Here is a 26,855-nt window from a genome sequence, read left to right on the forward strand (position 1 = left end):
ATAACACACTTATTAATTAGAAGCTAATCTTACAGACATTCCTTTAAACAAATATAAACGGAGACATCTTAGCCTCACTGAAGGCAATGAAGAAACTCTCACCAACTTGAACAAAGCTGAAATTCTTCCCATGGCTTTCTATAGCTTCCTGACCTTCAGTCTCAGGGAACGTGATTTCACCAAGGGTGGAACTGGCTCAGTGACTTACCACCATCACCAAAATGGAGAGCTTTTGCTCTCCCTCCTGCTGTCCCACTTCCTGTCTCTGAAACACTTTCCCCTTCTGCTCACCCCTCCCCCACATCCCCACCCCAATTTGCTGATTCAAATGATTGACCCAACAGAAACCGTCCAATTTTAGCCTGCTATTCCAACCTTTTCCCCCTCTTAGATCAGTTTTTAGTTGTTTCAGTGAATCAGTGTGTGCGCAGAAGTGTGGAACTGCTGGGACAGGGCAATGGAAGAGGCAAAACCAGACAGGTGGACAAAGGCAGGGATGGCACAGAGTCTCCCATTTCAAATGGTCTATCAGTTCGGCTCAAACTGTCTCTTGAAATCAGACACATGTTGAGTTAGCATGCCAGTAAGTAACATGCAAACTCATTTTTATTTTTGTGATTTATATTATCTTAAAGCAATGTAAAGACTTCCAGTACCATATCTTGTTGTTCTTCTTTTCTGGAACTAGATGATCTTTAAAGCCCCTTCAAACCCAAACCATTCCATGATTCTATGACACTACAGAATCATCAGCATTGCCTGACTTGTAATTACACTTCCACGGTAAGTACTCGACAGGATAACTGCACAATGCCATGACTTGAACTGCTTCTATTTGTTCTTTCAGGTGCAGGCACTCCTATGCATCCCTTCCTTTCACTGCTGAAATCATGTGAAATACTGACACAGCACTGCAAACACTTCTTCACTTAAGTGGTCACACTGGCCTTCTTTAAGCAAAATACCACCTGGGCCTGGAGCATACTGCTCCCTCCACCCCAGAGCCGGGCTGCGCATGCTCAATGGCAGCTCTCTGTTGCACCGCAGGTGCCTACCTGGGACTCAGCCTGCTGCAAAGACAGAGCTCACGCAGCATCGGTAAGGGCTGCTTCCTTGTCAGAGGCTGCTCTCACCCTCAGGCCATGCACTGTGTGGATTTGGACCTCAGCTAAAGCCCCACAGATGGACCTCCCGGCCCACCTCACCACTGTGAACCTGCCCAGGCTCCCAACTGGCTCTTGGTTTCCTTCACTGGAGCTGCCCTGCTCACCACAGTTGGGTGCAGCAGGACTGGTCTGCTGTCGGACGGTCTCTGCCCCGGCCACGTGTGCTGTCACTGTCAGTCCCAGCTCCCGCTTCACAGACAGCTGCCAGCCCTTCCTACTCCCCGGCACAAACATGCACCCCACATATCTGCCTAGGAACCTCCTACCCCAGAGGGGAGCCTGATAAATCTCTCACATAAAAGTTATAACAGGTTTTATTTTCCTCTCAGGGACGATGTGATTAGACTTTCTTTCAGCAGGCGTTGAATCACTGGACTCCAATGGGCTTCCATCTGAATTATTTCAGTACCACTGTGGAGCAGGAAAGAGTTTGCCTGTCGTCCCACTGTTTTTCCATTATACAGGCTGTTAGATTTCAAAACATCTGTCTGTGAACTGATGCATCCCTGGGTATCCCAAGGCACCCAGAAAGTACAGCCATCACAGCTGCTTGAACAGGCATTTGCACGGAGATGAGCAAATGCTATCAAAGTCGGCAATCAGCACTCAAATTCTTAGATGTCAAACCAGACTCCTTCCACCAAGTAGTTTAGTTCTCTACTGCAGATACCACTCATGACCACAAAACCAGAAAGCTGCAATGCACTTTATCTATTTTTCTGGATTCTCACACTGAGTCATAGATCTGTAAAAGAAACATAATCCTCAGGCTTCTAGTATTCCCCAGCAAAGCAAAGGAAGAAAACTCTGTGGGCCCTACTGGTTTCTATTTTCTCTAACTTCCACTGACGTTACTGGCAGTCCCTCAAACTCAGTGTGAGGTTACGTTACAGCCTGAGGAGTCGTACGGTCTGGCATGATGCTAACCACACCTGCAGCGGCAGGGACAGCTATGCTTGTATGTAGGCGACCATTAAGTTGCATCCATTAGTTCTTCCCAAATCTATTGCCAAGCAAGAAACACTTCAGATCATACTGAAGCAAAAAAATACTTAGCATCATTTTATATTAATATATATATTGTTACATTACATGATTTTTTTGAGGGAAGACAGACCTGCAAACTTCAAAACGAAAAGCATGTATGTGGCTGCATACATGCATTCCCACCCCAAAAACATAATGCCAAGGCTCGAGTAGAAGCCTGTGTTGTATTAGCCAAATAAAACCCAGAAAAAACACAGGAGCACTTCCATGAACCTCCCAGAGACAGTGCACACAACACACTGCACCCAGGGGAATCTGCCCGTCCTCCAAAGAAGTTGTGAACATCTCCCCCGCCCTTTGCAGCTCCTCTGCAAGCATGCATGGGATGATTAGTAAATACACTAATTATTAGTGATCAGTATTAATAGACAATGCCCTTTTCTTAAAAGGTTTACACAGGGGTGATACAGAGACATAAGCTTTCTCTGCGGAGCAAGCATCACTGCTTAACTGAGACAGACCTCAAAGACTTCAATACTGAATTTACTGGCAAAGATATATGGAAATCGAAGAGTGCTGCAGCATCTTTTGGGATCTCTTTATTTTAAAAAAGGGCTTTTCTTCTTCTCTTGTTAAAAACACAAATCTAGCCTGGAATCTAAGGTCTAACTATGCTTTTTCTGTTTTTAGAAAATCACTGCTGATTGGCTATTTTTCTTAGCGAATAATTTGTGTTTGTATTAAGGTGGTTAAACTTGTGCATTTAAATTCCCAGATCGTCTATTCTAGCCCTCAAAAGTACTGAACACTGGTAACATTCTTCCAATGAAAAATGGCAGCTCTTGGAAAATGAGAAGTTTCACGCAAATATATCAAATGAAAGATATAATTTGAAAGTACTGACATGCAGAGTTTTAATGCTTTACAAAGAATTTTCAAATTTTTAGAAAGAATTTTACAAATAATTGGGGTTTTTTACATTTAGAAATTACTGGATTTCAGCTCCTGAGCCATTGACATTGTTACAACCGTAAGTGTAAACGTGATTTTTGTGAGTCAGGTAAAGAAAACACACTTTCCTCTGGTGATGCAAACTACTGAAAGGGTTTCTGTTAACAGCATTGTGAAGTATTAAACATACAGACTTTGTCATCCTGAGTGCTTTTCTGAACCTCAGAGGTTTCAGTGTAATCAACACTTGTTAGAAAGAAACAGCCCTGTGAAGATTTATGGCAACTAATTCCACAAGGTCTACAGTTTCAGTAGGACCAGTTCTTTTTTATACGCATACTTTGTTAAGAATGTAATTCATACTGATTTGTTCATAGGGCAATATTCACTTCGAAATTCTGAAGCTAGAAATTAATTTATTTGGTACTGTAGTGAATTTTGTTTCACCAGAAACATAAATAATACTATAGTTTATTTTAAACTAAAATCTATATAGCAACAGAGTCTGGTGCTCCCTTGTCAGAATCCCAGCTCCTCTGACGCCTGATTTCACAGATACTAGTAAAAACAGAGTAAGTATTGCTCCTGTACCAAACAATTTTTTTCCAAGGCTATGGACCTAAAATTGGCTTTAATTCTGCATATACTTCAACAGTGAGGAGCCCCTTTTAATTACAGAACTTTAACTAAAGCTGTAGAAATTATCTGTTTATTTTCACTGGCACCACCTGAAAAATGGGAATTAACTTTTCTATGCAAAACAAGTAAAGGTTACAGTCACCATGCTGACAGCATCTATCCAGATCTCCATGTTGCCACAAATTGTTCTGGATCTTTGGTAAGGTAGGAGAAAGTCTTACAAGTCTCATGCTGTAAATCAGGCTGTGCTATAGCAGAATAAAATTTTCATTAATGTGCTAGTAAAGAATTTGCATTTTATTCACAAAAGGCTCTATCTTGAGAAATGGTGGGTGCCACCTACATGGTTTCTTTTGATGTCTGCATCAAGGTGGGATCAGATCTTGCAGAGATCCATTCAAAAAGTTAGGTTTAAAATTGGTTTTCTCATTCTGATAACTTTGTTCTCGTTCAATCTCTGACGGTTGGGTAATTAAGGACAGGTTTAGGAACATAGAAGAAAATGCAATTTTCTTCTACTTTATTACCATAACAGAAGTATCAAATTAAACCTAAATGTTGATGGCAACCCACTTCAAGAAATCAGCAATGATCTTCGCTTTATTAGCACTTAGGCATTTCCATTTCTTTAAGAATATACATCGTACGGCCATTCTGGAACTCTGTATTGGCATTATTTGGTATAATGCTGACACTGCTGTCATTGGATACTGAATTTCAGAAAAATAACAACATCTCTGCGTTATTGTTTCTTTTAAATCTTAAAAGACAACCATGCTATTTACATACATAGTAATATGCAGTAAGGTTAGGTTCAAACTAACCTTGACTTAAGCCATCCAGGCAGGACACTTGCTTAGTATCTATATTTTCCACTGGATCTCCCCTAGAAACTTCTCCAAAAGATGTCTGTCTTTCAAAAATGTTGTTGTTATTGTTAACCTGGCTCCCATTTTGCTTCATTAGCCTGAAAACTTCTGCTTCCAAGTCTCGTATCTGAAAGAAATACAACACAGTGTTACCCATAACACACACAGATCTCTAAGATATGTTTTCCCAGAATACCAGACAAAATTGTCTCATTCTTCAAACGTGAGAGTAAATACTACTCACACGAGCTTGTAAGCCTTGAACCTCTGCAAGGTGTGCTTTCTCCAAATCTTCTATTTTCTTTCTTTCAGCTTCCTGGCGTTTGAGGAAGTCAAGTTCTCTTATGGGGAAAAAAAAAAAAAAGGTGTATTTGCTGTCATCAAAGCAATCAGATTCCAACAGAAAATAAAATGTTCGGATATATCTTAAGCTATGCATGAGAAAAATCTGTGCTTAACAAATACTTTATTACTAACCTAGTAAGAAGTATGAAACTGTACAGAAATTCGGACAAAATCTTAAACAATTATTTAGTCTAAGTGAATATGTTAGGTGAAGATAAAAAAATGGTAGGAGCAATTTATCTTAAAAAAAAAATCTCAGTTCTTCCAACTGATAATCAAAACTGTTAAATCACAATATTTTTCTCTTTATCTGTATTTACAATGAAAACAATGTTGGCTTAGTTTATGTTGCATTCTGTTGTAGGAAATGGAGCAAAATAAATCTGTTTTATTAGAGCATGACTCTGCACTCCTTCGCAGAAAGGGCATCTGTAAGTTTCCATGTACAAATCTGATTTTCTGGTAAGCTACACGGAAATCTGTTAGGTGATTTTAGGAGTCTGAGATAGTTAAAAACAACTGACTAGCTCTTTTACTGATATAAAGCAGAACAACAACAGAAAGGCTATCCAAGCTCATTCTAGCTATCTTCCCCATTTCTTTTTATTTTGAAAATCTAAGACATATTGATAGAAAGTACACAGGATGCCAAATAGTTCTGAAACAGTCAGTAAATTCCAAGATGGGTAATGACATTTTGACTATCTAAACCCCTTTTTAATGTGACAGGATATTTACTTCTGCACTCCCAGTTGTCACTTGACATTGCTGTATATTTCAGCAGAAAACAAAAACATTGCTGCAAAAAAGAAATTTGGGGAACAGAAGCTGTTATAGAAACGTAAGATTATTATTCTTGCTAGCCATCAGGGAGAGGGGACCACATGAAACAGAGGGGGGCAGGTAATCATCAGCTCAACTCACAGCTCAAACACTCCTGGCATCTATGAGAAGAAGAAAAATAAAACGTAAAATAGAACAAGACAATTTCCTTTTTGATGTTTTTACATTACACAGCTGGAGTGAATCCAGTTGATACAATACCAAGATAAATTGCTGCAAACCTTGCTAATCAAATGCTTTACTATGATTACTCTTGGTTGTTTGTAATCACATTATCTAGTAATTCTGAAACGTTCCAACCTGGAATACTACAGGCTAAATCTTTATTTAGTTATAGAATTATTTTTCAACAGCACTGATCTAATACTTGAATATGACTAACATTTTTCCATAATAAAGAGCCTATGTTTTTAATGAAAAAACAGTGAGAAATAATGTTTATCTTACAGGTGATTAATAGCGGGTTTCATATTTCAAAATATATCACATACGTGTTTCCTATCTGGCCACTAAGTTATTTGCTGAGCCTGGCGTAGCTGCTTACTTTTGCTGAAAATCCTTGATTAATTTCTTTGCCTTGTTATATTTCTTCTCCAGAGCCTGATACTGGCTTTGTGTCTCCTTGAGGTGCTCATTCACCGTGTGACACAGGGTTTGTGCCTCAATCCAGTAACTCTCTAATTTCATCATCCTTTCCTTATTCTCCTCAATGTTCTGCTGGAGCTGGGTCTTCTCCAATTCCCACCTCACCTTCTCATTCTCAGCAGCCTGCAGCTGAACAGAAGAGTGGAGATGCCAGTCGGTAAAAAGGTGCCAAGTGCAGTCTAATTGTTTAGGATGAATTCAAATAACATGAATAGTGAAAATCAGTGAATTAATAGCTAGGAAGGTAATATGCTAGCAGTGAAAAGAGCATTCAGAGACAAAGAATGCAGGCTGATACATACATTAGTTTTCCTCGTAAGAAAAAGTAGAACCTTTGCTCTGAGCTTCTCTAGGACATACCAACATGCTTCAAAAACATCAGTAGTGGAGTACTCAGGCAAACTGCAGGGTTAATCAGTTGGCACATGGGATGCATTTTGCTCTATGCATCTGGCTCTGGTGTGAGAAAGCATTCATACACTTTCATAAAAGGAGAAATTTCTTATTTTGGGGGAATCTGATTTCCAGATTCTGTATTTGATTTTTAACAAGAATTTACAAAACAATAGGGAAAAAAAAACCCAACAACCAATCTAATCTACCTCCTTTTTTGCCCAAAATAGAAAATCTGTTCAATTCTTACAATGTCTGTTTTCATGTCATAATCTTGCTTAATCTGAAAAGCCAAACAAAAGAGTTTGGAGCATAATTAAAAATATAACATCAGGTCATAACCTAGAATCTTTTTTCATTTCAGCAAGCATAGAGTTTTGTATCCAATAGTGAAACTATGCCAGAACTATTATGAGTACAAAGAGAACCTGTTACAAATATATTACTCTTGTTTTCTTTAAACTTGCTTACCGAGTTGTAAGGAGCTAGTAAGAAAAGAAAAATATTTGCTGTTGAATATTTCAGGTGCTAGTTATGCCAAACACATCAGCACTGCTTAACTCCATGACCACCAAGAAGTCCAATGACTTTTTCCAAGTGACCTTAGAAAAGTTCAAATTTTACTGCTGAGTTTACAATAAACCTTAGCTCCTTTGCTATTATTTTTTTGTTAGATTTTTTTGTGTGTGTGTTAGGCTTCCCACTTCCCAGCTGAAGGCAGTTGCAGGTTTGAGTATCGGGTGCTGGATAAGGGTAGGGTTGTTTGGCAGCCTGTATATTTTAGCTCTGAGAATTTATGGAAAACAAAAAATGCCTTAACATCCTTGTTTACTTATCAAGGCTCTTTAATTTGCTCTAGACAGTACTGCTAGCATCAAGAATGATGCACACAAAAAGAAAACAACTTGTTTGCAGTTTTATTAGTAATATACCTAAACTAGCCACATTTTCTTCAGCTCTATTCAAAACACTGGGTAAGAAGTCCAACACAAATAGGCACATTAACCCTAATCTTGCAAATGGATTTGCACAGATGAATGTTTACACCCACACATCATTGCCATGAAGTCAATGGGGCTCAGTATAATCCCAAGGGATTGACCGTGCAGCTCCAATTACTAGATTGGAACTGGAGAACAGAAGAAGAGAAAAAATTCTGACTTTCTGAACTGAAACAGGAGAACAGAAATTGTCCTTACAGAAAATAGTGCAGTCTGAAATTGGTTTTAATGATAATTTATGCAGAATTGATAAACACTATGCAAAATATACAGTGAGTGCAATAGTTGCTAGAAAGAAATAAACTATTTTTTTTTCTGAAGTACAATTTTTTCCCCTGTCTTTTTATTTCCTTTATAATGCAAACTCAAAGAGAAGGATGTCATTATAAAACCTAGTATAACTCAATGACTGAATTATCAGTTGACTTCCCGTAAAAGTTATCCTTGTACAAAAAATAAGATTTCTTTCTATTGCTATAGCAAATTCCATCTAACAAATACCAACTCATTGTGAGATGTTTTCTGTTAAAGTGGTAAGCTTTTTTCTTACTAGAGATCTTTAAAAAAACCTGCAGCAACATGAAACAGCTCTTTTTCTTTGGTAAAAAACCAAGTAATTTTTATTAAATACCTTTAAATAAATGAGGTTTTCTTTTTACAAAAAGATGTCCAAAAAAGGAACTAATATTAACAGGATACTTTAATATCACTGGTAATTAAAAACCCTACTAAGTTAGACTTCAATATTCAATCCAAATATAATTGAAAAACCTGAGAAAATGCATTAGAATTGTAAAAACAGAAATCCGTCATTAAGATACCCCTTAAAATGTATGTTTAATCGAAGCTACGCAAGTTGGCAGTTTCTCTTAATAGCAGCACTTAAGATTTTACTTGAAACTTTGAATAGAGCATATACACCAAGAAAAGATTTAGCTGAACCACTGTGCTTCTTAATCAGCCTTTAATAAGGACGTTGACTTCTCCACCCACATAAAGATACATGTCTTCGGATCTGATTTTGCATGAGAGGAAAAAAACAGCATGCATTAACTCTATATTGATTCTTACCTTCGTCTTCAGCTTCTGAATTTCAGCTTCTGTAACTGCATGTTTGATTTGCAACTAAAATTGAAAATATAAAATAAACAAGTCACAGAGAGTACTCCGGTATTTTTAAAGTCTGTGCTGCAAGTTGAATACCTTATTACACAGCAGAAGGCCTTGAAGAGTGCTGCAGTGCAGTAGATTGTAAATTAAAATGTCTAGCTTGCAAAATGACTCAGTCTGTGCAACCTAATTAAAGATAGGATGCCGTCTAACCACTCATAATTTCAAATCAGAACATCCAATCTGTTTAGCAAAACCAAATGTCTTATGCTTAAAAAAAAAAAAAAAAAAGAGATGTTATCCTGCTGGGCATTGCTCTCCTCTGATGTGAACGTGAAATATGCCCCAGTGCTGTCAGAAAGTCCCACTGCATTGATTAAAGCAGGCATGTTACAAAAAAGCAAATATGGAAATAAGTGATTTAACAACTTAAGAAGTCAGGAAAACCTTGAGGGAAGATTCCATACATTTATTTCATGCAAGCAAAAAGGTAAACTGATGCTATCCTTCTCCACCATTAGCTGGAGTTATTCTGCTCAAGCTATCTAATCTCAAGTGAGAGCTGTTACTCGGGGAAACTGTAAAAAACAGGAAATGGAATTCAAGCACCAAACTGATTGCAAATAGATTAACAGCCCAGGCAGCGTGCTAAAGGTTGTAGTTACATTACCAAGCAGCGTGCCACAACAATAACAGTGGATCTGTGCAGGTGCTGAGTACTTGGCATCCACCTTTGCCCTTTCTGAAGAGATTTTTTTTGGACTAACCTACATTAGTCTGACCCTGTGGGCTGAATACTCTAAGAGCTAATGAGTGTATCAGACAATATCCTGAAACATCTTTAGTTTCACCTTGGAAGTCTGCTATTCACATGTTCTAAGAACACTCTGAAGTATGAATCGAACCACAGCTTCAACAGCATAACCCTGATCCAAATGGAAACAATCACGCACATGCACCCAATGCTGGTCTGCACCCCAATTACTGCTGCTTTGTTACTTAAAGCAGGCAGCACGTACAAACTTCTGTCAGGCCCTCAAACCCTAAACCTGAAGCACTCTTTAATCTGTATCTGTGACTTGTGTCTGTTGGGTTGAGGGCAAGGGCAAAACCTGAATCACCGCCTGAGCTGGCACTGTAGTGGAGACAAAGCCTTCACCCATTATTTATGAATACTAGGAACAGTTACGGAAAAACATGTTTTACGTGGGGGTTAATTCGCTTACAAGACTAACAGGAGCCTTTGGGAATAGTTTATGCTGAGCTAATGGAGTACGTGAGGGAGTTGCACTGAACCAGAAATTATCATCTCTGGTGAAGCAATGGCTACATTCCTGAAGACCACGCTGTTAGTAAAAAATAATTCAATAAAGAAGTTGTTTTGGAGGAGAGGAGTAATTTTCAAAATAACAGGAGCCATCGCAGAGCTGATTGGTACACACATATTTAAGAAAGGCCGAGCTGCTTTTGAAATTCCCTTTTCATGGGACTTCTTGAAGGCACTTCATGTGGCATGGGAAATGCACGCGCTCAGACGCAGTTTGGTTTGCAAATCAGCCTTAACTGACCCAGTGAACACACCAAGCCCTTTCCAGTGGAGAATTACCGAATTTTGACTGGAAGGTATAAAGGAGACACTGTGAGCACGTCTTGTCTCCAGGATCATCAAGTGCACTAGCAGGTGCGCCCATGGGTCCAGACCAAAGCTGCCCCGAGCATGCAGCTAACCCACGGGTCACACCAGGTTCCTGAGGAGGTGCCACATGAGCAGGGCTAGGGGTCCAGGATAGAGGGATGCCAGTCCAGCTGGGAAGAGGGCACTCGGCAGCCTGGAGCTGGTGTTAATGGCAAGAAATGACCAGTGGTGCTACTCCACACAGTAGACCAGGAAGGCGAGAAGAATGTATACCATTCTGTAATTATACACAGTAGAGGAAACTAAGGAGATACTTTGATTAGCTTTTGCAGGAGGTTACTTACAATTTTTGAGCTTGCTCAATCCAACCTCTGATCTGCAATTTTCAGAGACTGAGAACTGCTTTTTTCTCATCAGTCCATTTCTGTTAGTGGTGAAAAATTACCATCTCAAAATTACCATCAGTGGTGAAAAAGAACCATCTCAAAATGTTATGGTGTTTATAAAGTGCCCAGGCCTTTCCTTAGCTTTGCTACCTCGCTGTTCTGGCATGAGATAAAATCAGGGGAAGGATGGGTGAGCTAGATTTTGCCCTTTGCAGAGTTAATAATGAAATCAAAAGGCCGAGACTCAACGCCTCAGGCTACCTGCTTGCAGTCCATTCCCATCTCTTCTAAAACCCCTACAAACCAGTAAGCAGCACTTAAACAGCTTATTATTACATACAAATAAACTCTAAATTGTTGCATAAATGACAATCTGCTCAGGTACAGATGGTTTTAACAGTTATTTTTATACTCTCTGTTATTAAGTTAAAAAAAAAAAAAAGAATACTGAGCACCCAGTCAGATCATTGAATCAGCACATGGTACAGCAGATCCCACTGAGGCAGAAGAAAAAAGACACTTTTCTGCCGAAGAGACGAATGTGTAGCTGGCCACCTACTTTTGTCTTTTTTTTTTCTTATTTTTTTTAATGGAACTAATTATGCTTTCAGAATACATGACAAATATTAACACATTTATGGGTTAGACTCAGCAGGCAGGGTCAATTGTTTGGCAAGCTAATCTGGCCTCCATAGTTAAAAATTTTAAAGCAAGTTTTCCAATTAGGGAACAGAAATACTATATTCCATGTCCGATATAATGCCAGACAAATTCTTGGCAGATACTAGTCTGTATTTTTATGTTTTCTACGTCAGTATAAAACTGTGAAGGCTTCATTTTAACAAAAGGTATTTTGAATAATTTTTGGCACATTTCCTTTGCAAAGATGTCTTGAAAAGCTAATTAATTTTATTCAAAACTATGAAACTTTTGTTTTTAATAAGGTATATAGACAAAATAGCTTGAATTTATGTAAGACTACAAAAAGTAGAATAGGATGAAAAACTCGCAAATGTAAAATATCTAGAGTACAGTGGGAAAGAAAGTACCCAATGGAATCTAATAATCTCCATGAATTTTTTAATATAATCATTACACTCTTTGCATGTAATAATAATAATAGTAATAAATTTTCCATAGATTTCATTAATATGTAAAATATAGTATCTGTTACAAAGATGCCCTTGTTCCTTACAGATGTTGTCTCTCTTCAATCATCACAGCTAAAGTAAAGCTTCTAGCCCATTCTCTTTAAGCGGTTAAGGAAAGTCAGTCCCATTTTTCCTGTTTTACAGTCAGGAAAATAAGACTTGCAGAAGTACAGTGATTCACCCAGGAATGACCACCTCTCTTTTGACTTCCATTCCAAAAGCAAGCATTGCAAATAAGAGTCCTCTCAAAGTATTTGAGCACATTTTTCATTGTAAAGGCTGAATTCAACTAATTAGGTCAAACTGTTATGGTTAAAGATTATGCTCAAGCCACTTGTTTAATACCTTCATTAATCTCTGCAGTAAAAACCAAGAAAGAACAGTTACTCCTTAAATACAATTCCTAAAACACTGTGTGGGCTTATGCAGCGTGATCGTGAACAAGTCCTCTAGTGTTGAAAGAATTCAGGGCAAATACCAAGAAAAATACATGTACTGACCCTTTAGCAGCCAACAAAATGCAGCTGCGCACTGTTAAATACAATCAGTGAAACAAGTGGCACGCTCATAACAGCAGTAACTGCGTGGGTTAGTGAAAGACACTCTTATGCAGGAGTATCCTATGTTTGCTTCTCAGGCTCTCATCTACACTTCAACTGGAGGTTCCCAAGAACACTTAACCTGATCTCCTCTGCACCAGTGTTTTGAGGCCATTAAATCAGACAGGTTTGCAAATAGCTTCAAATCAGTTTGAACATGCTCATGTATGGGAATAGCCCAAGGTGATGGAAACTGTATTCAACCTAGTTTTACATGTAATTTATTCAAAGGTGAGTGTTTTGCCCATCACTGTATCCGTGCTTTGCATCACCTTGGTACCCTGGCACCACTTTGAGAAAGTATCACAAGGTATGATGTAAAGTATTGGACAATGAAGTGTTCGGCCAAGTTGCATAAGAGCCTGGAACTTGAAATATGGATTGAGGAAATTATCATTAAGTAAACTAAGAGCTTTCAGGAAACAACAATGAATAGCAGTAGGCCTGAGAAGGCTGAAAAGGGTATCAGCAGAAAAGACAGGTTGCTCAGTGACTGATACCCTTTCCATACATTACTCTCCTTAGAGTAATAAAAACATATGTTTACAGAAATTAAAAATATGTGTATTGAGTGGAGGAAAAGAAAGGGGAGAGGACAGAGGAAGAAGGATAAAAAGGGAGCCTCTCTATTTTACAACTTCCTTCTGGGCCCCAAAAGGCTGTGTTTCCCGAATCTCCTTTGAGGTTCTGGCTACTTCCACCCCTTCCATCTTCACTGCACTTAAAAAGAAAAAAATGGGGTTTTTTGTCATGACTCAGCCTGCTACTGTGGGCTCTGAGAAATTGAGTTGTTTCATGTCTTTATTTGCAGCAGAATTCAGTAAAGTTCAGAAATAAACCACACCCTAAAATACAGAAGAAATACTTCTCAGTACTTTGGTAAGTTCAGCTACACAAATTCAGTGACCATAACAAACACCACTGATTCAAACCTCAGTAACAGTGGACACTACGCAAACTACAGCCGCAGAGCTCTGGTGAAACACCAGCTTGAAAGGTGCCCGCTTCCATGATAAAGTATCTGTCTGTATCCTGTACAGTAGGAAGGGAGGAAGGAATGGAGAGAGGGAGGCAGGAAGTGCAACCTGCTAGTAATGAATTAACTTGCACTTTGTCTTATAGCTCAAAAAATGCAAACTAACAGCTGAGGCAGAGTAACATCTGTGCTGAAAACTTAAATTATATATTTCCTTCCATCAATGCAACAGCCACCTGAAAGCTGATGTTAAAACAACTCCAAAAAAATGTTCCACTTCTTTTAAGCAGAACTTTTTTAGTCATTCAGCAATACAGAGTATACAAACAGCTAGATATGAACTTTATTCAAGAAAAAAACCAAGCACTAATCAATGAGATAACTAGAAATCTAACTCCAATGAGATGTTTCAGGAATATTTTCGTATCTATCACTTACCTCTTTGAATTTGTGTGCAAGCTTGCTGGTGTCCACATCACTGGGGGAGAACATATCATCATTTTCAGGGAGATCGAACACTTCAATAGCCATGTCACCTCCCGGAAGGACAGGTCCCATATCTTCATCTTCTTCATCTGTAGCATATTCCCCTGTCTTAATTTTACAGCATTTAAGAAATTTCAGTTATCCTCTTACTAAGCAGAAACTATTCAAAGAATAATTAAGCTACTGTGCAAATACAGCATAGTGCATACAAAGAAAGGTTATCTTTTTCTTTAGCTATAATCCCAGTACTTACGAATTCTACCAGACAAAAAAATACAACACTACCATAGTGTTTCAGAACATTAAGAGAGGAGAAAACAGTAACTGAGAAGTTGATGCTTAAGCACTACTGGCTGTAGAGTTCAATGGTTTTCATCCTTTTCCAAACAAGGCCCTCTTTTCCACTGGAAGACCTCTCCAAATTTATTTCAAATTTAACAAGACATCTTTTCCAAACAGAAATAAAAGCAGAATAGGAGTGACAAGACCTTGATCAGTCTTTGTAATCATCTGGAGGCAGCAATTTTCCAATGATATTCCACAGTGAATTTGAAAATCCACTGCTTTGTTCGTTATAAAGAAATTAATAGAAAAGCCACGCCCACACAGAGAGTCAACAGCAGGAAAAAGGAACCGAGTGTCAGAGACAAGTTCAGTGACAGGAGTCAGTTTACTGAATTTTCACTCTGAATGAGGAGCTGATTCTAGCTGGTTTTAAACAGAAAATGCGAGTGTTTCTTGGGCTGGTAAACCATGAGATGTGAACAATTTGCTGACAACACAGAATTTAAAAAATCATAAGCTACAATCAGTATCTCAAGGTTAAACAAAATAACCACTATATTGAAAAGAAAAAGCTTGCAGTATTAAACTCCAAGCTGCCTAGGCAATTTTTTGCACATACACCTGTGCTCATCTCTCCCCATGCCCAAGGTGGCTGGGTATCACATCGCTTCAGCAGGGCTCCCTCTGGAAGCTGGAGCAGATGGCATACAGATCACAAATAGCCTGCTGGTTATGCAAATGGTTACACAAATATATTATAAAGAAAACACTTCCCTCAGGGCCACATCTGGATTTATAAAGCCTGGGATTCCATAATTAAATGGGAAAGGAAGGGTGAGGGAAGGGGTGTAGACCTTCTCATGTTAATACTGTAGTAACACCAAAATTTTGACAGAACAACTGAAGTATTTGTTCATGAGCTTTCAGTTCCTGAGATGAAGGCACATATTATCAGAATTATATTCCTAATAGTGCTAGGATTATTTCTTAGTGTAATTTTTTGTCAAAAGAACTTTTCAAAACAAGATGTAAGAACTGAGATGTCCGAACAACAGTTTGAGTCTCAACTTCCTACCTTAATTTAGTTTCCCAGCTGTTGTTTAGGCTTCTGTAAATCTCTCTCAATTAAAAAGCAGTGCATACAAGCACCTTAAGTCTAGGTGCACCAATGCATACTGACAGAAAAGATATATGTATGCATGCAACAACAGGGTGATACACTTGCAATAAAATATCACCATTTCTTAGATAAGAACACACAGAATAGTTTGGGTTGTAAGGGACCTTTAAAGATCATTAAAAATTTATAGTCTCCTTTTTTAGAAACCACTGGAGTTTTAAAAAACAAAGTCAAAACACAGAGAAAGAACCGAGTGATTTGGTAAGGCCTTCTGATGTTAAAAGAACTATCAAAAAGAGGTAAGTCAAAAATATGCATGACCCACCCATAATTCAAATTTTACTGTTAATGTGAGCCACTTCTTAGAAGAACTATCTCTGCCTCTATAAATAAATAGTTACATATTCTCCAATGAAATAAACATTAACTGTTTATTTTACATACTTTATACGTACTAAGAATCCAATAGCCTTCAAAGAAAGAAGTTAACAGCTTGTTTTTTCCTGATTTAAAACAGAAGCAAAGAACACATAATCCATCTCACTGGAGTGTTCAGACATGTGAGCATTACAGCTAAACAAAACAACACCTGAAATTAAATGTATCAGTCTATGCCTAGATCTCACATGCACACACAAAATCTTCTGCTATGCCACATTTGTAGTAACTTCTGGTTTTATTTTATTCCCCATGGCTACGTGAAGTTACTGTGTGAACAAAAAATTAGGCTGCTAACTTTCCTGGCTTTTCCAAGAGTGTATAACACCACCTTCACACACCATCAAGGCGGCAAGAGTGGAACAACTAACTCTAAAATCCCAGCAAGATTTCAATGAAATGAATTATTGTGGGGACAAATACTAACATGATCTGGGTACCGTCAATTTTGCAGTCATTATCTCTGGAAAAAATCTGCAAGGTGATACACAATTATAATTTTTAATGAAAAAAAAAAAAATCTTGGTAGCTCCATCAGCAGTGGCAAGGAAATTTCTGAAGCATGAAAAGGGGAGGAAGAAACAGAATCGTTAACCAGCAAACTCATGCCCAGTTTACACAAAAAAACAGATCTGGCTCACCTACATGTGCATTTTAAAGGAATATATTAATGTAATGCAAAATCCTAATTATATTTACTAATTTTGATAAAGAATGAAACAGATGAGTTCAGTTAAAACCGATTCCTCCAAAGACTTGAACTGAAAAGAAGTACTTCATATAAAAACGAACACATATGAAGGACTAGGTTAAATTAGGGAAAAATTAAAGAGCAAGCAATATTCTACTGGCCTCAGGAGCCAGAGTTTTTGAAGAGGGATGACAAGCAGCTTAAAAAACACAAAGGAAAATCTTCCTTCAAACTGTACACAATGAGTGTCAATGGGCACAGTCATTTTTGCTTCAGTTAATGCAAAAAGTAGGCATCGAAGCAAAGCATTGCAGTTTGCGCAGGAAAACAAGACAGCAGGATGACACAAACACATTACGGAACACAGAAATACATGGGACTTTTGCTTGTGTCTTCAAAAGAAAGGGATCCCGTCTTATAATCACATAAAACCCAGGTTCAAAAGAACCAATGAGTGCTTTAACGAAAGATATGTCACAAACTACATGAAATATGCCTTCCCCGAAAAAAACAGCTCTGCTGACTTTTGTTTCACATGAAACTACTAGAAGGTTGCTCAGTCCCTGTGACAGTAAACTAAAATGGAAAATTCAGTATTTTACAAGAAGCAGCAAGGCACAGACAAAAGTTATTTTATTTCAAAATCACAAAGCCCTGTAAGGTAACAGTTGTTATTGTAGCTCCCTGAGGTTCCTTGCAATGGATTTTGGTTTTTTAGCTGACAACAATAATAGTACTGTTTTACTCAACAGTCAGTGAAAACGTACATGCTCCTGAAGGAAAATCTTGGACTCTTCAGTCATCTGTATTGGTGAGCAAAATTCATCCATGCACAAGACCTATTTCTCATTTCAGCAGCACCTCGGGCTTAAGCTTATCCCATCCACAGCAACAGCTTCTGATATTAGCCATTCAATTTTGCTATATGCTGTCACAGCTAATAGCATGAAATTACCTTTATAAACATGAACTGCAATTTCCCACTTTAAAAGGGAAAATGCGTTACTCACATTGTTTAACCGCCTTGTAAATTCTTGCAACAGGCCTAACACTCTCAAGCAGGAACAAGGAGCAGCAGCACCAGCCAGGATAATGCAGACAGACCTTCCCCAAATCACCATAACAAAGGCTGCATCAAGCTAAATCTTTGTGCTGAAAGTCTCCCACAATCAAGGAACACCATTTGAAGATCTATAAAAATACCTCAAGCCCACCTCTTAATTTTATTTTTTGATGGTTTATACTTAATTCTTTCAAAAGAGCAACGAAAAATGCTATAGTATCAATCATCACTTTTACAGCAGTGCTTCGTATTAATGATGTTAGAAAAAATGTACTCTGAAAGATCTTGTTTAACAACTATTTTTTGGGTGTCAGACATTCAAGCACATTGGTGACACACACAAAATGGAAAATGCTGCATTTTTTTTCAATAGTTCTAATGTAGCTTTGCTCTCAGAATGTCCTGATAAATTATAATTAAAAAATACTCAAATGACTATTAGTGATACAAAAATACATTAACACATCCTTGCATAAAACTACTTGACCGTGGCCACAGAGCTAATAGTATTCTGCCATATGTTATTAATTTCACATCCTGCATCACCATATGCAGCCTTCAGGGGAACAGGTCATCTGCTTTATGTGACTTTTGCCATTCACTCTAGAACACGAAGAAAATAATAGCACGTTGAAATCAAAATTCCAAGAAATGGCAGTATTTGACTAAAACGAGCACAGAACACTGTGTTAACATGGGGCAATCAAAAGGTTTCAGCCAAGGATATGGACTCAGGTTGTACTTAAGACACTAAGTAGAAAATACAAAGACAGTGCCTAAATCAAAGCCTTCAAGTTTTGTTTTCTGACAGGATACAAGAAATTAAAAGGATGTGGGATTTTAGGAAGCTAGATGAACTGGAGATGAGTAAACTCTGCAGCAGGCTATCTAGAGGCAGCACCTAAACCAACATACTCTCCTGCCTTTACTGTAGTTAGCACAGGCTCATTGGGAAATGCCAACACTGCCTAAGTAGTACCTAAGAAATAACGGATACTACTGACTCTGCTTGGCTCATGGGAGCTGTTGCACATTTATTGTGCGGGTCTCTGCATGGACACCACTGTGGACATCTCTTTTCTTTCAGTGTTCATTATTTCTGCATGAGGTTCTTGTGTTTTCATGCAGACTTAAACGAAGGAGCATCTGAAAGCGTCCTGCAACCCTGTGATGACCTGCATCCTGTGATAACCACAGATTCTGCAGTGCAGGGATGCAGGGCATTTACACAGTAATTGATATTTATTTCAGATTTACTTATATAGTAAATGATGTATCATTTGGAAACACTACGTGTATTAGTGTGAATCTTCCCCAACAAGTAACTGTCATGTAACATTCCTGCAAGGCGATGGAATGAGGAGTTAGAGCAGGCTAACAAGCATCTCTCTAATTTAGCATCTACCTCAAGTCCAGTGCACACTGGATGGCAGAAGACAAAATTGTCTCAATACTGCTGCTATTTTCAAGAACTCAGATTCTTCTAAAATAGCTAGATGGTGCTTGATCTATGACGAAGACTGTCCTAAGTTTCAAACCAGAGGAAATCCAGCCAGCTGGTGGCACGGCAAGATAAAAGACCAGGACTTCCACATTGCTGGCACACATTCTCTTCCTGTGATCTGACCAGCTCTACCAAACAAAGTCATGTGCAGTGACTCCAGGAGTCAAACACAGATCACTGATTTCCTGCTCCGGAAACCTGCTAAGTTATTGCTGTCTTTGTGGTAAAGTTTCTGAGGCTCCGATTTTGACAGCCTCAATGGAGAGTTGAATAAAGATAATTTCTTGTTTATTCATGCAGCATTGTAGCTGGAGATCCATGTTACCATATTTTTAAGAACTACATGAAAATTAATAGAACAGTTTGATAGCTCTGAGACTGAGTAGTTCCTGCATATTTCTGTGTCACCTCAGCACGGAAGTCCCTAAGCTGGCAATACAAATATTCCTGAACTTCATGCAGTTAGAATCACTATCAGTTTGAGGAAATGAACTTGAAAGGGTAAGATTTTTGGTACATTTGTGAATATTCATTCAGACAGTGTAAATTCAGATTTTGTTGCCCAAAAGATGCCCTGCTTACCAGAGCCAATGAATGCAGGGCTAGCAGTGGTGTCTGGCATACAGCAACATAAATCCAACCACATTTGCCCTCACAGAGCAAGGTCAGCTCTAAGTAGTAAAACCTGTATTTGACAGTAAATGGAGCAGAAGTGCTTGTGGTGACCAAAAATGTCTCTGGACTGTGTCTAATGTGCATTAGATCACAGGTTCCATCACGTCAGTTGCCTGGGAATGGTGCAAGTCATGTGAGTTTACTTAGATGGCAGTATCAGGTGACAAAAAAATTTAAAATATTCAGGATTACTGCATGTTCCCAATTAAATCTTCTTCTGATTAACCTGTTAATTAAGAAAGGGAACATGCCTCATTGCATAATTTGGTAACTACAACCAGCCATCTATTGAGAATAAGGTTTAACACCTCCCTCTCAAATATATATATGGCATCCAGTAGGAAATGGGTATGATTGTGGATGCCCCCTCCCTGGATGTCTTCAAGGCCAGGCTGGATGTGGCTTTGAGCAACCTGGTCTAGTGGAAGGTGTCCCTGCCCAAGGCAGGGGGGGTGGAACTAGGTGATCTTTAAGGTCCCTTCCAACCCAAACCATTCTATGATTCTATGATCCTCAATGTTCCCAATGTAGTTTTTGAGAACTGAAGTACTGCATCTGTTCCGAAGCCTAATTCGTTCTCCTTCCTAAAGAGATCTTTGACGATACTCTGGATCTCCTTGGTAGATGTCTTTTCCTTTCTTCCTCCTCCTTTCCTCACATACCGCATAAAAACCCCCATTTGCACTGCAAACACTAATGACCAAAAAAGCACATGCCATGGCCACAGAGGTGGTCATCCTCCTCAATGCAGTGCTATGACAAGAAAAGACACCTTGAACTCTGTTAATTACTTGCCCTACCTTATTTTCTCTCTATTATCCAAAGGCACTACCAATAGAAAACATCTTGTGCATTTAGTATGTTTTGTCTTAGTAATGTACTCAGTGAATGGGGCTTAAAAGTTTGTAACCCCTGAATTGCAAGGACAAGACACATCACAAAAAGTATCTGATACCTACTCGGCCCTGTCCTCTTTCACGATTGTGCTGAGGAACAGCTGCATGGTCATCCGTACAAAAGTGTCACTATCAGCACAGCAACAATCCCTACTGAAGGCCGAGGCACTACCAGGATCAATACTGAACTACATGGTTTTTAACAACATTTTCTTGATTGCCAGATCTTGAGTTACGACATCTGTGTGCTGCATGAAGGCAAGCAACATAAACCTTTGAGACTTTTTGCAGGTGGATGCAAAGGTAAAAGGTGTAAATCATCAATTTATCATCACATGTGCAGCCTTCAGCCACAGATCCCTCTATGTGTGAGTACACAGTGTGAAGGATTTGAACATTGTTTAGGACACCCCTCTCCTGTCAATATGAAAGCTATCAGACTATGTTTATCATAAAAGGATGTCACAGCTCTTCAAACCCTGATGTCTGCAGCATGCTAAGATGAGCTGTGAGAAGTCTCTTGTTTCAAAGGCTAGAGGGAGTGGTCTCTTTTTTGTTTTTGAGGAGATGACAGAGTTCCTTCAAGAAATTAAACAAGATCTTGAATTTTATTTCTAGACTAAACAGAACTTAGCAGACTCACATGTTTATGGAATAGTTTCGGGAGGGAACAGAGGGGATATAGATTTTCTAGCCCTCATGGTCTTGCACACGCAGACATACATACGCATTGCCAATACAGACAAGTACCACTTTTATTTATGTGTTAAATACGCACCTAAGACAGGATTCAGCCTAAAACATATAAAAGTATTTTTATTTTTAATATCAGTGGAAATCAAAGCCAGTGAAAGCATCACTGGGGATAGACAGGATTTTTACTTAGTCTTCTGGGACACTTAGATTGTTCTGACCTATTGCTAGTTTAACTTTGTGTTTCAACATCCAAGTGTATCCTGATTTTACCTGAGGAGTATTTTTTTTCTCTATTTCACTGTTAAGAAGCCTTGTCTCAGTACCTAAAGGAAAACTAAACTGAAGTAAATGCATAGCATGTATTCTTGATCTCCACTTCTCTATCACCTTCTTCCACAAATAAAATAAAAAACCTGGTCCAGGATGAAAACAGACTAATACATCGAGTCTGGTATTTCAAATAACATTATTCAAGATAATATGAGATGAAGGTGATACGCTTGGGCTACGTGGAAGCGGCTTGTTACAACAACTGCCTTTTACCTTAACCCAGCAACTGATTTAGGAAGTAACACAGACACTAGTCTCTGAAAGAACTCTCTTGTTAATCTTTGTCAACATCTTGGTAAATTTTAAGAGAATGAAAGAGATAATGGAAAATTTACTGCAGGAAATTGATGGTTCCAAACCTTTGTAATGGGACATCGGGCACTAACTGCGAACATCAGATGATACACACTTGAGACAAGGTAAATGAATTCTCTAGCCTGTGGAATATCTGTTCACATAGAAACAAAAAGCAGTGTGTGGAAGGAAGAGTCTTAGCTGGAATTTTCAGAAAATTTTTTAATGTTCTGAATTAAGAACAACATCAATTCTGCCAGGAAAATATCAGGAAGTCTAAAACTTCCTCAACTCCCTAGAAGTTAGAAGGCAACTTTTACCAGTTTTCACAAAAAACTGATGTGTCAGTGCACAAGCAAACCAACCTTACCCCCTCTTTTCCGGAAAGCATATGCTTTCAGAGGAAGAGCAATGATTACAGAAGCATCAACTAATTTGGTATTTGCTCTTCTGGAACAAAATAAATATTTTAAATCCATGTTGAAAAGCTTTTCACTAACTTTGTTTTTCAAATAAGATTCATCATGAAAATCTGTAGTAATCAGCTGCAGAGGTAATGGAGAGGGCCAGAAGCTGACCTCTGGGTGACAATTAAAAAGGAGGAATTAGGAACAGAAAACAGAACATTAAAGAACACCAACTAGTGAAACGCTGGACGGTCTGTTACCTCATCATCGTCTGCATCATACTGTGCATAATGCTGCTCCAGCAGCTCTCTCTGGCGGCGTTCTTGCTCTAGAGTTTGGCTAATCAGCTGCGCAACCTCACTCACTTGTCCCGGCTTTTCTCGTCCAATTACAAACCTATACAAAACATCAGTGAAAGAATATTACTACTATTGTTGTACCAAAGTTCTAGGGTTTTAGCTATGCCTTGTATAGACGGCAGCCTTCTTCTCCAAAGACACATGGCTGCGAGTGTTTGAAATGTGTTCTGTGGATGACGCTTGCCAGAAGAGCGCTGTGTGCAAGACCAGGAGTGATCAGACCACGACAGTATTTACAGAAGGGGGAAAGAAGTGACCACCAAAGCCTTCACTCCAAATTTCAGTAAAAAAACTTCTGAGTTTGAACTTTACGGACACAGACCTAGAGCAGGGCAATTTTTAAAAAACATATCACCCCCTCCATTCCCTTTAGAGCAATGTACTTCCCAGAAGTCGACAGAAGACCAGATGCACGGGAACAGCACAGACACACTTCTGGCAGCTCACACTGAAAGGAACACGCACCAGAGTAACTTCTCTCTCCACCTTCACTTGGAAGATATTTCTGAGCTTTTACATTTGGCTTCCTCTCGTCTATATTTCCACATTTTTAAATCTGACAGACACTTCTTCCCTAATTTTAAGCTGTATTTAAATCGTTCTTTTAATAGATGAATTTCTGTTGCTAAGGAGCATTTTTCTCCACTGTCAGCTATTGCTGAACACTGGCAGCCCATTTCTTTGGCTTAACAAAAGACAAGGGAAGTGCCTCTTTCTTGGTTGAGCCTTATGAGATTGCTTCCCAATCTTGCTTTCAGCAACTGAAATTCAGAATTAGCTTGGATCTTAACACTTTTTCTCAGCATGGTGGCATAACTGTAATTAGATATTTTGCTATCTATAGCAAAACAACCATTATACAGTACCAACACACTGTAAACTACACAATTTAAAGATGTCAAGCTGAAGAAGTATCTTCTTAGCAGGCTAGAAAAACAATTAGGTAATTACAGGTGAAAAAAAGCATTATGCAGAGTTGAAAAGCACAATCAGGTGACACTGAGATACTGCATATGTATATTATTTGTTTCCACAACATTTGGCTGAAATGATGAATTTCATTTCCTATTGCAATGAGAAGTAGAAACGTGCATTATATCCCATGTAAGAAAATTGTCATTATTACTGCCTATCACTGTTAAACTCATTTGGAACTTGGCATCCATGTGTAAGCCAGCTTCCCATGAGTGAATGACTCCGAGTCCATTACCTATGCCAAACAATTTGTCAGAATCTGTGAAGTCAGGCGCTGTGGAAAGGAATACAATTTGGAGATTATTTCAACATCATCAAAATATCCAAGTCAGTAATTAATTCCAAAAGGATAAGAAAGGTGAGAAAGAGTGACTCCCTTTGAAATAATGACACAAGGTGCTCTGAAAATAATTTGCAAGCGTCTTAGTTTAAAAACATTTATAGAAAATACAGAACAAATACTACAGAAACTAGAAAAAAAATCAAGGAAATAACATTATCATCTTAATCCTGATCAAAACGGATCTCAGCCTGGCACTCACATCCTACTGTTATGAAATATGACATTGGTTCTCAGTAACGACAAAGACCTTGGGCTCAGAGAAAAAGAGTGTTTCTTCATGGCCCCTATACTTCATCTGTTCCGCATACTGACTCATAGTCGGATCCTGTTTCCTCTGAATTTTAATTTTAGAGCCAAGTATTACAAAGACTAAACCAGCCATGTTTTCAGCCTCAATTGGGAGGAACAATGAACTTTTGATATTACTACATGAAGTAAAAAAGGGATTCAACCTGTATTTGCTACATATTTGTCTCCTCTAACGTATAAACAAATTAAAAGAAAATATGGAAAAAAACCCTTTCTATTTTAAACAAACATCTTAAGCAACAGTATGCATGAGTGTATTATTTATACACAGTAGAGAGAGCATCACTCTTGTAAACACATGAGGGAGATCAACAACGTGGTATTGAACCCACAAAGTGATACAAATATCGTATTCCCTGTTTCCTTGAGCATGATAATTCACCTCCTTTGGAAAATAAGAGACTCGAAATACTTCATACAATCATTTTTGTACACTGAAAACCTAGAACAGACAATATGTAATGCATCTGAAGTCCGGTAACTGATTATTTAAGAATGGTACTGACACGTTAGATTGCAATCCAATAATATGTTCATACAGACAAACAAGTTTAGGTAGGATGTAAAAATGTAAAAGCTTATTAATTTAATTTTTCTTCTCATGCTAAAGCCACTCATAGTTTATAGTGATGTGATTTTCAAGGCTTGAATCATATATTAAAATGAAGTTCCTCAATGATACCTGAATCTGTTAGATGATGCATGAATAAAAGCCTCAAAGAGATGACAAAGTTTAAAGCAAACGTTTTCCAAAATAGAAATACGCAAGGAATGTTTTCTTTTCCTACAATTTAATGCTTTAAAGTGAGACATTTCCAAAGTATCTGAAAACAAACATTTAGAAGCATTAAATCTACGACTGGTGTCAATTCTAGATAAAGAATTGTAAATTTGTAAAATGGAACACCATGCTACCAACAATTAGTTTTTACAAACGAAACCAAACCTTTTGTAATGTTACATTCTGTGACCTTAAGAATACCATGTTACATATAATTATGCTTAACTTGTAGCTAAAATAAGCCATAAATTATAAATTTAGAGTTATGAATAAATATTTCTCTCTTAGAAAATTTTGAAGCAGATACAGTTATTAAAATGCCAAGCATGAATTAGATCTTTATGCCTAGAATGGCTTTAAATACAAGAACTATCATAATCTGAAGTGTTTAAATACGAAAAAGAGACATAAGGCTGTGATTCACTGACCAGAAAATTAGTCACTGAACCATAATATGCATACTTCAACAAAGTGGCTAATTGTGTATTTCGCATCACTCTGCCTCACCAAAATTAGGCACATGCATTTCAGACTTGATTAATTAGTCTCAAGGGCCAAAAGTATTATAACAAAAACATATAAATTCTCTCAAAACTAATATATTTAAGCAGCTGGTTGTATTTCTGGATATGAGACAATTGAGAGTTTTAAAGCCTTTAAACCTCATCAAGGTAATAGTCCCCTTAATTATTAAAGCCAGCAACTGCAAAATAACATCCAGTAAATCTGTGATGCTGTACTACAAGCCATCGCTGTACTAAATCTTACACCATTACTGATTATTTCTGATGTCAGCAAAGAAAGAAAGAGAGAGGAGAGCACATCACAGAGAAGCAGGGCATTAACTGACCTTGATATTCAGTTATACACAATATAGCTGAATTACGAGCTGTGAAATATTCTTTCATTTTGTTCAAAATAAACAGGGACAGAGCTAGGAATATAATTAATATTTGACTCTATCATGGATTTAAGAAGATCTAAAAAGAATTTCTGCAGCTTTCCAGTATCTGAAGGGGGCCTACAAGGGTGCTGGGAGAGGACTTTTTACAAGAGCCTGTAGTGATAGGACAAGGGGTAATGGATATAAATTGAAATCAGGGAGGTTTAGGTTAGATGTCAGGAAGAAATTCTTCACAGAGAGGGGGGTGAGGCACTGGAACAGGTTGCCCAGAGATGTTGTGGATGCCCCATCCCTGGATGTCTTAAAGGCCAGGCTGGATGTGGCTTTGAGCAACCTGGTCTAGTGGAAGGTGTCCCTGCCCATGGCAGGGGGGTTGGAACTAGATGATCTTTAAGGTCCTTTCCAACCCTAACCATTCTATGATTCTATGATTCAATACCTTGATAAATTGAAAATTAAGACTACAGTAGTGGTGGTTAAGAAAAGCTTTCTACTGAAACTGGCAGCAACTCCTACATCTCCTGCAACCCAGTCATGATTTAATGATTTTAAAGCACACTTGATATATGGCTTTATGCATATTTCCAGCTTTTATCAAATGA

General features: G+C 38.2%; 1 protein-coding gene across 1 annotated transcript in view; it reads right to left on the bottom strand.

Moving 5' to 3' along the window:
* PPP1R9A (protein phosphatase 1, regulatory subunit 9A) overlaps positions 1-26,855 on the bottom strand; it is a 59,762-nt gene that overhangs the window by 16,424 nt on the left and 16,483 nt on the right. Inside the window, exons 5-10 of the mRNA XM_010149832.1 lie at positions 22,843-22,978; positions 14,136-14,291; positions 8,911-8,964; positions 6,345-6,574; positions 4,857-4,953; positions 4,568-4,739 (exon numbers count right to left, since the gene is read on the bottom strand). Of these exons, the coding sequence (XP_010148134.1) occupies positions 4,568-4,739; positions 4,857-4,953; positions 6,345-6,574; positions 8,911-8,964; positions 14,136-14,291; positions 22,843-22,978 (845 nt within the window). The remainder of the gene's footprint in view (positions 1-4,567; positions 4,740-4,856; positions 4,954-6,344; positions 6,575-8,910; positions 8,965-14,135; positions 14,292-22,842; positions 22,979-26,855) is intronic.

Source organism: Eurypyga helias, unplaced genomic scaffold (assembly GCF_000690775.1).
Source record: "Eurypyga helias isolate BGI_N326 unplaced genomic scaffold, ASM69077v1 scaffold14784, whole genome shotgun sequence".
In the NCBI taxonomy this organism is placed as follows: Eukaryota; Metazoa; Chordata; class Aves; order Eurypygiformes; family Eurypygidae; genus Eurypyga; species Eurypyga helias.